A 13,243-nucleotide genomic window follows, 5' to 3' on the forward strand; every position below is an offset into this window, starting at 1 on the left:
AAATAAAGGGGTTCTTTGCCGTGCTCTCTCCCTATTCCCTTTAAACTCCTTACTTAAGTCCTAAAATACTTAATACTGTGCATATCACAGATTATAATTTTTTCATGTAATTTTATTAAATATTAATAATGATGGTTTTTACTTTTAAAAAAACTGATTTTGGAGGGAAAAAGCTATATATGGAGTATAATATAGGTCATTTTAGGTATTTTCTGCTAGATTTTTCCTTAACATAGTAGAATGGTCTTTTGAAGAGTAGAAGCATGATGTATATATTTCCTCAGGAGACGAGGCATCTAATAAATCATATACATGAAAAGATGTTAGTTGTCAACCTATGAAGGCAGATATTATTTGTTTAAATTTAGATAATATCTAATTGAATAAAATTTGCTGTACTTTCCCTAACCCTTTTTGTCTTCACTTTCAAAATAATGAAAACTAGTGACAGGGCAATCATAATGGAAATCCATTACAATGATTTGAGAATAAGAGTCAAAGTAGTTCTGAGTATTTACACTTATAGATTAGTATTTAGAAGCACATGAAAATTGCTTGCTATATACCTCACCTAAGATGTGGAAGTTTTAATATTTCTCATACTTTTGCTTTATAAATAAAATCACCCTTCTTTTTAATATCTGTTATGAAGATCATGGCATCTGGTCCCATCACTTCATGGAAAATAGATGGGGAGACAGTGGAAACAGTGTAAAACTTTATTTTGGGGGGCTCCAAATCACTGCAGATGGTGATGGCAGCCATGAAATTAAAAGACGCTTACTCCTTGGAAGAAAAGTTATGACCAACCTAGATAGCATATTGAAAATCAGAGGCATTACTTTTCCAACAAACGTCCATCTAGTCAAGGCTATGGTTTTTCCTGTGGTCATGTATGGATGTGAGAGTTGGACTGTGAAGAAAGCTGAGCACCGAAGAACTGATGCTTTTGAACTGTGGTGTTGGAGAAGACTCTTGAGAGTCCCTTGGACTGCAAGGAGATCCAACCAATCCATTCTGAAGGAGATCAGCCCTGGGATTTCTTTGGAAGGAATGATGCTAAAGCTGAAACTCCAGTACTTTGGCCACCTCATGCAGAGAGTTGACACATTGGAAAAGACTCTGATGCTGGGAGGGATTGGGGCAGGAGGAGCTGGGAACGACAGAGGATGAGATGGCTGGATGGCATCATTAACTCGATGGACCTGAGTCTGAGTGAACTCTGGGAGTTGGTGATGGACAGGGAGGCCTGGCATGCTGCAGTTCATGGGGTCTCAAAGAGTCGGACACGACTGAGCGACTGAACTGAACTGAATAATTTACATTATATGCCTTTATCTTTTATTTTGAATTAGTGTTTTCTCTTAAACACTATTTCATTTGAGCCTCACAATTACTGACTGGGAAAGGAGATTACAAAAATTTTACTATAATTAATTCTATAGTATGTTAAAACTTGAGTTTTTTTTTTTCCTTATGTTGTATTTAAATAACATGTTACAATTTAAATCCATTATTTTTTACTCAAGTTTTGTTGAAGATGGAATATATCTCTTTACATAGATACAATTCATTTTGATCATTTCTCAGCTCTTCTTTTTCCTTTTCTTGGACTACTTTTTCACCTAAATCTCACTTATTATGTATGTTCTACTTTGAGGTTAACAATAATGTATTAACAGCAATTTTGCTGTCTTATGAAGGACCTTTTCATTGTTTTGTTTTCTTCTGCTAGAATTCTTTTTTTTTTAATTAATTAATTTTTATTGGAGGATAGTTACTTCATGATATTATGATGATTTTTGCCATACATCACCATGAATCAGTGGCAGGAATACATGTGAACCCCCCATCCTGAACCCTCCACCTCCCTCCCCACCCTATCCCTCTGGATTGCCCCAGGGTGCCAGCTTTGGGTGCCCTGCTTCATGCATCGAACTTGCATTTTTCATCTATTTTACATATGGTAATGTATATATTTCAATGCTATTCTCTCAAGGAACAGATCCCCACTCATACTGGCTTGATCAAAATATGGGCCAAAGAACTAAACAGACATTTCTGCAAAAAAGACCTACAAATGGCTAACAAACACATGAAAAAATGCTCAAAATCACTCATTATCAGAGAAATGCAAATCAAAACCACAGTGAGTTACCATTTCACGCCAGTCAGAATGGCTGCTATCAAAAAATCCACAAACAATAAATGCTGGAGAGGGCACTGTTGATGGGAATGCAAACTAGTACAGCCACTATGGAGAACAGTGTGGAGATTCCTTAAAAAACTGGAAATAGAACTGCCATATGACCCAGCAGTCCCACTGCTGGGCATACACACCAAGGAAACCAGATTTGAAAGAGACACGTGTCCCCCGATGTTCATAGCAGCACTGTTTACAATAGCCAGGACATGGAAGCAACCTAAATGTCCATTGGCAGATGAATGGACAAGAAAGCTATGGTACATTTACACAATGGAATATTACTCAGCTATCGAAAAGAATTCATTTGAGTCAGTTCTAATGAGGTGGATAAAGCTGGAGCCTATTTTACAGAGTGAAATAAGTCAGAAAGAATAACACCAAAATAGTATATTAACCCATATATATGGAATTTAGAAAGATGGTAATGATTACCCTATGTGTGAGACAGCAAAAGAGACACAGAGACAAAGAACAGACTTTTGGACTCTGTGGGAGAAGGTGAGGGTGGGATGATTTGAGAGAATAGCATTGAAACATGTATATTACCATATGTGAAATAGATCAGCAATCTAAGTTTGATGCATGAAACTGGGCACTCAAAGCTGGTGTACTGGGACAACCCAGAGGGATGAGATGGGGAGGGAGGTGAGTGGGGAATTTGGGATGGAGGACACATGTGCAACTCCATCATAATCAATCACAATATGACTTATTCATGTCAATATATGGCCAAAACCACCACAATATTGTAAAGTAATTAGCCTCCAATTAAAATAAATAAATTAATTTTTTTTAAAAAGGAAGCATGGTAAAAACATTAAGTCAAGGATCTTGATTACCTTAGAGAGCTCAAGGGCAGAAAGTAAAGTTAATACTTAGTAGGAACTGGAATTAGGAGCTCAGGTAGAAAATATATCCATCTGTTTCTCTAGAGGCATATGATCCTTTGTTTCTACTTCCTTAATGTATTGATATTTTCTTATTTACACTCTCTACATTTTTTTTCTTTTTTACTTCTCTAGGGATATGCCAGACATTACTTCTTCATACTGCCCATGATTGCCTGTCCTTATTTCAAGCAACCAGCAGGGAAAAAAAAAAAAGAACTATTCTGAATTCTAACTCTAACTCTGCAGGAAAAAGAATCTTATTGCCCCAATTTGGGTCAAACGCCAATTACTCCAAGGCAACATAGCACCAATGAAGCATTTGGGGATGGACATTAGTTTATGGAAATTAGAGGCTAGGAAGATATCTCACAATGTGTCTATCATATTTTCCTTTATACTTAAATGCTATTTTTGTAGTTTTATTTTGAAAAATGTTTTCATTATAACTTTCCCTTAAACGCAAGTGCAGTTAATGAAGTGACACTGTTCCCACAATCAAAATACCTAAATGTGCTATGCTTCACATTAAATGTAACTAAGAAATTGTAACTTTATGGTTTATTTTGCTTTGCAGCCAATAACTGCAACTAATTCACCCATTGAACGTATATTTCCCCTTCAAGATGTGCTCCTTCCAAATGAAACAGTACCTAATAGATTTGAATATTTTTCTCTAGAAAGGCTCTGCACTCAAAGGTAAGTTTCACTGATAAGTTTATATACATGAAATCTTAACTTGGAGTAGAACATAGAAATAGTAATTTTTCTACCATATTTTAGCATAATATTCAGTTTTCAAAATAATGGTGCACTGACTAGATAAGGACAAGAGAATAGCACATTGCAAGGAAGTATCATATTCAGGTAAGTACTTTCAGGTACAGTGGAAAACAATTAATATGAAGGTAAATGCAAGTGAATGTAAAATCTACCTACACTAATTGTCTTCTGATTTGTTCACAAGAAGCATAATGATGTCACATGCTTTCTAAAACCTGATAGGAATAAGTACTTTATAATATTCTCCTACAGAAGACTTTTCAACAGAGAAATAATATATTTGCCAACATTTGATGAATATTTTTTAAGTATTCATATTTGTCTTTTCTTTAAGTAATGAAGGAGCAGTTGTCATGCCATATGATGAAGGAAGCACATCTAAAAAAGAAGTTTCTGATACAAAAGTTTCTGACAATTCAACAAGTTATTTTGACTATAAAAATCTCCAAGACCTAACAATAATTGAAAGTGATGCCCCTCTGCTGACTTCTGTCTCTGAAAGCTGTCTGATTGATTCTGATTCTGACAGAGGCATTGGTATGGACTGTGACTTAGAACAGCACTCAAAAGACTCTGACTCAGTAACATGGGGAATGGACTCAGATTCAGAAAATTGTCCCATGGACGCAGACTCTCAGAAATACCTGCTGGAAGCAGAAAAATTCCACATAGCATCAAACCTAGAGCAACACCTAATTGGAGTTGAACAATGCCAGCTGGAATTTGGCTCTCTGAAATGCCGTATGTACCCAGATTCAGAAAAAAGCTTGGCAGACTCTGATTCTGAAAAATATATGATGGCTTCTGACAATGAAAGTCCCAGGATAGACTCAGACTCAGAAAAATACCCCATGGCTTCTGCATCTGTGAAACACTTGCTGAAGGCAGAAAAATGCCAAATGGCCTCAGATTCTATAAAACGCTTCATGGAGTCTGAAAAAAGATTAATGGAGACTGAACAATACAGGCTAATCTCTGACTCTGAGAGATATGTGGTGGACTCATACATTGAAAGGGATGCAATAGACTCAGGCTCTGCATCTGGGATATATCTGATGGAGGAAGGCAAACACCAGGAGATTAGATCTGAGAGACATATAATGGACTCTGACTTTGAACCATGTAGGATGGACTCAGACTCAAAAACATATGAGCTAGCCTCAGCCTCTGTGAAATGCCTCATGAATGCTAACACATTCCAATTGAGCACTGAAACTGAGAGACACTATGTAGACTCTTGCTCTGTAAGACACACAATGGACTTGGATTCTGAAAGCCTGGATATGAGCTCTGATTCAGTGAATCCCATAATGAAGGCTGAAAATTGCCAAAGAGCCTCTGAATTGGAAAGATTCTGGATGGGCCTCAGGTATGAATATGAAAGATACCCTACTGGCTCTGAAAGACAACAGTTGAACTTTGACTGTAGTAGATGCTGGGACAGCTCTAGAAAATACCAATACAGATCTTCAAGACTTCAGGGTAGTTCTGGAAGATGTCAAGATGACCTTCAAAAGCACTGGGATAAGTTTGAAAAACATCAAATAGACTCTGATTCTGAAAAGCATAGAACAGATTTTGAAAATGAAAGATATCAAAATGAATTTGAAAGTGAAAGACATATAGACATGATGGAGATGGAACAGTCTCTACTGCACTCTGAACATGAGAGACTTCAAATGCATGAAGAAAGGGAGAAATACCTCATAAAGTCTGATGGTGAAAAAGAGCACAAGATTGTACCTGACAGTAAAAGACACGACCTTGACTCAGAAGATGAAGCACAACGGCTTGGTGCTCGCAAAAAAGCTAACCGTCCTCAGGGTAAGCTTAAATGTGTCTGGCTTTTGAAACCAGCTTGTTTTCAAGTTTAATTAATAACATGATGACACTTAAAAAATGGCAGTTGCTTTAACAGATTTGGGCCTGAGATTATTTCATCATAAATTCAGAGAAAAGGCATCTTAATCCTAGATTTTCAATTCACTTTGGAAAATTAGGCAAATCATCTGTCTTTAGTTGTCAGTTTTATCATGATATATTAAAAGAAGGAAAATTAAAGAATTATTAATAAAATGGTTATTCTAGTGTAGGAAACAGCATGTTGAATTTAGTTACCATGAATCTAGAATGAATAAATAAAGATTATTCATAAACTTTTTTAATTATTACTGTGTAAAAGGAAGCCTAACTATATAAATATTCAATGTATCATGCTTCTCTCAAAGTTATTATTAAAGTTTCATAAATTTTAATATTTGGCATTTACCTTGTTAGTCATATTTACTTTATCACACTTAATCATTATAATTCTCCATTTTCTAAGCCATTTTATTAAGGTATGCTTATTATGATAAAGAAACTGTTATCATCTCATAGATATTTTTCATCATATTAGTCATTTTCTATTGAGTGTGAAAGCATGTGAAGTGAAAACAAAGAATTTGTTCCCAAATATTTTTTGAGGGTATTTAAGTACTTTTATTTGAGAGAAAATACCATTGTGCTCAAATTACAAATCCAATATTAGTTGCAGAAGAAATTCTTTACTTTCTTTTACTGATTTTTGCAGCATTTGCTTTATCAGTACACTTCTTCAGCCATATTTGAGGGGTTTCCTACTGTATATTATTATAGGGCTTCCCAGGTGGCTCAAGAGGTAAAGAATCTGCCTCCAATACAGGAAACACAGGAGACTTGAGTTGAATCCCTGGGTCAAGAAGATCCTGTGGAGGAGGGTATGGCAACCCACTTCACTATTCTTGCCTGAGGAATGCCATGGACAGAGAAGCCTGGCAGGCTACAGTCCATAGGGTCACAAAGAGCTGGACACGCCTGAAGTGACTGAGCATGCACACACACATTATCATTATATTTCCTCAAAAAAAAGGAAGGAAAACCAAGAGTTTATTCCACTTTAAAGGACTGTTCTAAGAAAATAAATTGGTGATAATTTTATACTGATGTCCATGGTTTGGATATAAAATTAATTTGATGCTTATACTGAAATGCTAGGAAAACAGAAAGCAGTATATGATGATTGACATTAGCTCCTAGCTCCTGTATGCCAGTCCAACATTCTCAAGAGAAGATAAATAAGTTAAAGTTTCTCCTTCATGATGGAGAGAGATTCTGTTAGGAAGTGAATGATACCTGATCCTTGAGGACTTTTTCAACTCAGAGTTTGTTTACTTCTCTGCAGTATAGCAATTCATTATTAAAAATTGTTATCTTTTGTGACAATAAAAAAATGACTAAAAATATTGCTTGTCATCAAAATTCCCAATAGTATAATTTTAATTTTATGTGATTGAATTTTTAGACCTCATTTATTGTGTTTTAATGGAATTTTATTTTTTTAAATTTATTTTTAATTGGAGGAAAATTGCTTTATAATGTTGTGATGGTTTCTGCTATACAACGACACAAATAAGCCAAATTACATTTATATCACCTTCCTCTTCAACCTCCATCCTCTCCCTCATCCCACCCTTCTAGATCACCACAGAGTGCATAGCTGGGCTCCCTGTGTTAAACAGCGAATTCTCATCAGATATCTGTTTTACACATGGTAGTGTATATACGTCTATGCTACTTTCTCTATCCATACTAGTCTTTCCTTCCCCACTGTATCCACAGGTTTATTCTCTACATATGTGTCTCCATTCCTTCTCTGCAAATAAGTTCATTAATGTCATTATTCTAGATTCCTTATATATGCATTAATAGACCATATTTGTTTTTTTCTCTTTCTGACTTACTTCACTCTGTATGACAAGCTCTAGGTTCATCCACTTCACTAGAACTGACTCAAATATGTTCTTTTTTTATGGCTGAGTAATATTGCATTGAATATACATACCACAAACTCTTTATCCATTCATAGATCGATGAACATATGAGTTGCTTTCATGTCCTAGATATGTAAATAGTGCTGCTATGAACACTGGGGTACATGGGCCTTTTTCAACTATGATTTTTCCAGCATATATGCCCTTTTCATCATATTCATCGAGTTCTCAAGGCAACAATACTGAAGTGGTTTGCCATTCTTCTCCAGTAGACATCCAATTTTTCAGGCCCTGACTATCAGGAACATGCCTTTCAGCTGCTCCACTGCTTCACATACCCAGTGCACTGGTTGTTCCACTGCTGGTCTTTGACATTGGGTCCCATTGTGTGTTTGTGCTAAGTCACTTCTGTTGTGGCTGACTCTGTACAACTCTTTGAACTTTAGCCTACCACTCTCTTCTTTCCATGGGATTCTCCAGGCAAGAATACTGGAGTGGATTGCCATGCCCTCCTCCAGGGGATCTTCCCGATCATGGATCAAACCCTTGTCTCACATCTCCTTCATTGGCAGGCAGGTTCTTTACCACTAGCACCACCTGGAAAGCCCATCCAGTCCCATCATTTCATGGCAAATAAATGGGGGAAAAGTAGAAAGAGTAACAGATTTTGTTTTCTTGGAATTCAAATTCCCTGTGGAGAGTGACTGCCGCCACAAAAATAAAAGTTGCTTGTTCCTCGTAAAAGCTATGACAAACCTCGACAGTATATTAAAAAGCAGAGAAATCACCTTGCCAAAAAAAAAGATCTGTATAGCCAAAGCTATGTTTTTTTCCAGTAGTCACATATGAATATGAGAGTTGCACCATAAAGAAGGCTGAGGGCTGAAGAATTAATGCTTCCAAACTGTTGTGCTGGAGAAGACTCTTAAGACTCCCCTGGACAGCAAGAAAATCAAACCTGTCAGTCCTAAAGGAAACCAACCCTGAATATTCATTGAAAGGACTGACGCTGAGGCTGAAGCTCCAGTACTTTGCCTACCTGATGCAAAGGGCTGATTCATTGGAAAAGACCGTGATGCTGGCAACAGGAGAAGGTGGGGTCAGAGGATAAGATGGTTGGATGACATCACTGACTCAATGGACATAAGATTGAGTAAACACAGGGAGATAGTGAAGGACAGAGGAGCTTGGCATGCTGCAGTTCATGGGTTCACAAAGAGTTGGACATGACTTAGTGACTGAACAACAACAGGCTATATGCTCAGTCGTGGGATTGGTGGGTCATATGGTAGTTTTAATCCTAGCTTTTTAGGGAATCTCCATACTGTTCTCCATAGTAGCTGTATCAATTTATATTTCCACCAACAGTGCAAGCGTGTTCCCTTTTCTCCACATCCTCTCCAGTATTTATTGTCTGTAGATTTTGTTTGATGATGGCCTTCTGACTAGTGTGACATAATCTCATTGCACTTTTGATTTGCATTTCTTTAATAATTAGAGGTGTTGAGCATCTTTTCATGTGTCTATTGGTCATCTGTATGTCTTTTTTGGGGAAATGTCTGTTTAGGTCTTTACTAATTTTTTGATTGAGCTATTTCTTTTTCTTGATATTGAGCTGTATGAGCTGCATATATATTTTTGAGAATAATCCTTTGTCAGTTTAATTGTTTGCAATTATTTTCTCCCATACTGAGGCTTGTCTTTTAATCTTGTTTATTGTTTCCTTTTCTGTGAAAAAGCTTTTACATCTCATTTGTTTATTTTTGTTTTTATTTCCACTACTTTAGGAAGTAAGTCAAAGAGGATCTTGCTTTGATTTATGTCAGAATATACTGCCTGTGACTTTCTCTAAGAGCTTTATAGTTTCTGGCCTTACATTTAAGTCTTTAATCTATTTTGAGTTTATTTTTGTGTATGGTGTTAGGAAGTGTTCTAGTTTCATTCTTTTATGTGTAGCTGTCTAGTTTTCCCAGCAACACTTATTGGAAAGGAGGTCTTTTATCCATTGTATATTCTCAGCTCTTTAGTCAAAGATAAGGTGCCCACTAGTGTGGGCTTATCTCTGGGCTTTCTATCTCATTCCATTGGTCTATACTTCTGGTTTTTGTTTTTGTTTTTGTTTTTGTTTTTTTTTGCCAGTACCATACTGTCTTGATGACTTAGCACTGTAGTATAGTCTAAATCAAGAAAGTTGATTCTTCCAGCCCTATTTATCTTTCTCAAGGTTGCTTTGGCTATCCGTGGTCTTTTGTGTTTCCATACAAATTGTGATTTTTTTTTGTTATAGTTTTGTTAAAAATACCATTTGTAGTTTGATAGGGATTCCATTGAATCTGTAGATTGCTTTGGTTAGTATAGTCATGTTCAAAATATTGATTCTTCCAATCCAAGAACATAGTATATTTCTCCGTTTGTGTCATATTTGATTTCTTCCATCACTGTCTTATAGTTGTCAGCATACAGGTCTTTTGTCCCTTCAGGTAGATTTATTCCTAGTATTTTAGTTTTTGTCACAATGGTGAATGGGATTTTTTTTTAAATTTTTCTTTCTGATTTTTCATTGTTATTGTCTAGGAATGCAAGGGAATTCTGTGTATTAATTTTATATCCTGCCACTTTACTACATTCATTGATTAGCTCTAGTGATTTTATGGCGCAATCTTTAAGGTTTTATTCTCTAGTATCATATCATCTGCAAACAGGGCTTCCCAGATGCCTCAGTGGTAGAGAATTCACATGCCAGTGTAGGAAATGTAGGAGACATGGGTTCAATCCTTGAGTCAGGAAGATCTCCCATAGTAGGAAATTGCAACCCACTCTAGTGTTACAGCCTGGAAAATTCCATGGACAGGAAGCCTGGCAGGCTATCATCCGTGAGATCACAAAGAGTGTGAGAGGACTGAGCAACTGAGCATACACTCATGCATCTGCAAACTTAGAGTTTTACTTCTTCTTTTCCAATATTGATTCCTTTTATTTCTTTTTCTTCTCTGATTGCTGTGGCTAGGACTTCCAAAATTACATTGAATAATAGTGATGAGAGTGGGTACCCTTGTCTTGTTGCTGATATTAGGGGAAATAATTTCAGTTTTTCACTGTTGAGAATGATGTTTTCTGTGGGTTTATCATATATGGCCTTTATTATGTTGAGGTGGGTTCCTTCTTGGAGAAGGCAATGGCAACCCACTCCAGTAATTTTACCTGGAAAATCCCATGCACAGAGGAGCCTGGTAAGCTACAGTCCATGGGGTCGCTAAAAGTCAAACATGACTGAGCGACTTCATTTTCACTTTTCACTTTCATGCATTGGAGAAGGAAATGGCAGCCCACTACCATGTATGATGCTGTTACCATTTATTTTGTTTTGGGTTTGTTTTCATGGGTCTTTTCTTTCTCTTGTGTTTCCTGTTTAGAGAAGTTCCTTTAGCATTTGTTGTAAGGCTAGATTTTTTGGTGCTGAATTCTCTTAAATTTCGCATATCTGTTAAAACTTTTGATTTTTCCATCAACTGTGAATGGGATCCTTGCTGTATAGAGTAATCTCGGTGTTTTGTTTTTTTTTTTTTTTTTTAAAGTATATCCTGCACTCCCTTTTGGCCTACAGAATTTCTGTTGAAAGGTCAGCTGTTAGTCTTATCGGGATCCCCTTACATGTTATTTGTTGCTTTTCCCTTGCTACTTTTAATATTTGTTCTTTGTGTTTAATCTTTATTAGCTTGATTAATATGCATCTTGGCATGTTTCTCTTTGGGTTTATTCTCTATGGGAGTCTCTTGCCCCTAAACATTTTTAAAAAAGCTTCCCTCTGAAATTATAAAAAGGAATTCCATGTCTAAATAAACTCAAGTGAAGTTTTAACAACACTGTGATATAAATAGTATATACTTAATGTAAGTTCAGTATTTCTAATTTTATTTTTTAAATTAATGTTTATTGCAATATATTTGATTTAAAATGTTGTTTCAGTTTCTACTGTACAGTGAAGTGAATCAGTGATACATACACATATAGCCACTCTTTTTTATATTCTGTTCCCATGTAGGTCATTATAAAGAATTTAGTAGAGTGCTCTGTGCAATACAGTAGATTCTTCCAGTTCCAGTTCAGTCCCTCAGTTGTGTCTGACTCTTTGAGACCCCATGAATTGCAGCACGCCAGGCCTCTCTGTCCATCGCCAACTCCCGGAGTCCACCCAAACCTATGTCCATTGTGTCAGTGATGCCATCCAACCATCTCAGTCTCTGTCGTGCCCTTTTCCTCCTGTCCACAATCTTTCCCAGCATCAGGGTCTTTTCCAATAAGTCAGCTCTCTGCTTTAGGTGGCCAAAGTATTGGAGTTTCAGCTTCAACATCAGTCCCTCCAATGAACACCCAGGACTGATCTCCTTTAGGATGGACTGGCTGGTTCTACTTGCAGTCCAAGGGACTCTCAAGAGTCTTCTCCAACACCACAGTTCAAAAGCATCAATTTTTCTGTGCTCAGCTTTCTTTATAGTCCAACTCTCACATCCATACATGACTACCAGAAAAACCATAACTTTGACTAGATGAACCATTGTTGGCAAAGTAACATCTCTGCTTTTTAATATGCTGTCTAGGTTGGTCATAACTTTCCTTCCAAAAAGAAATTGAGTCAAAATGTTAGTTGCTCAGTCGTGTCTGATTCTTTGTGATCCCATGGACTATGGCCCAACAGGCTCCCCTGTCCATGGATTTCTCCAGGCAAGAATACTGGATTGAGTAGCCATTCCCTTCTCCAGGATATCTTACTGGCCCAGGGATCAAATCTGGCTCTCCTGCATTTGCAGGCAGTTTCTTTACCATCTGAGCCACCTGGGAAGCCACTAGAGGATCTTAGTATTTATCTGTTTCATATATTATACATACTTGTCACTCACAGTCTCCCATTTATCTGTGCACTGTTTTCCCCCTTGGTAACCATAAGTTTGTTAACTACATTTGTGACTTTATTTCTGTTTTGTAAACAGGTTAATTTTTACACTTATTTTACATTCTAGATGTAAACCATGGCATACGATATTTGTCTTCCTTTTTCTGACTTCATTCCATTCAGTTCAGTTTAGTTCAGTTCAGTCACTCAGTTGTGTCTGACTCTTTGAGACCCCATGAATCGCAGCACGCCAGGCCTCCCTGTCCATCACCATCTCCTGAAGTTCACTCAGACTCACGTTCATCAAGTCCGTGATGCCATCCAGCCACCTCATCCTCTGTCGTCCCCTTCTCCTCCTGCCCCCAATCCCTCCCAGCATCAGAGTCTTTTCCAATGAGTCAACTCTTCGCATGAGGTGGCCAAGGTACTGGAGCTTCAGCTTTATCATCATTCCTTCCAAAGAAATCCCAGGGCTGATCTCCTTCAGAATGGACTGGTTGGATCTCCTTGCAGTCCAAGGGACTCTCAAGAGTCTTCTCCAACACCACAGTTCAAAAGCATCAGTTTTTCGGCACTCAGCTTTCTTCACAGTCCAACTCTCACATCCATAAATGACCACAGGAAAAACCATAGCCTTGACTAGATGGACCTTAGTCAGCAAAGTATTGTCTCTGCTTTTGAATAT

The 13,243-nt window shown here is 37.2% G+C and overlaps 1 protein-coding gene across 1 annotated transcript in view; it reads left to right on the forward strand.

The window, feature by feature from the left end:
* The window catches only part of LOC121818338 (uncharacterized), a 249,146-nt gene that overhangs the window by 183,433 nt on the left and 52,470 nt on the right, over positions 1-13,243 (forward strand). The window contains exons 4-5 of the mRNA XM_060407856.1: positions 3,671-3,792; positions 4,211-5,700. Coding sequence (XP_060263839.1) covers positions 3,671-3,792; positions 4,211-5,700 — 1,612 coding nt within the window. The remainder of the gene's footprint in view (positions 1-3,670; positions 3,793-4,210; positions 5,701-13,243) is intronic.

The sequence above is a fragment of the Ovis aries genome, chromosome X (assembly GCF_016772045.2).
Source record: "Ovis aries strain OAR_USU_Benz2616 breed Rambouillet chromosome X, ARS-UI_Ramb_v3.0, whole genome shotgun sequence".
In the NCBI taxonomy this organism is placed as follows: domain Eukaryota; kingdom Metazoa; phylum Chordata; class Mammalia; order Artiodactyla; family Bovidae; genus Ovis; species Ovis aries.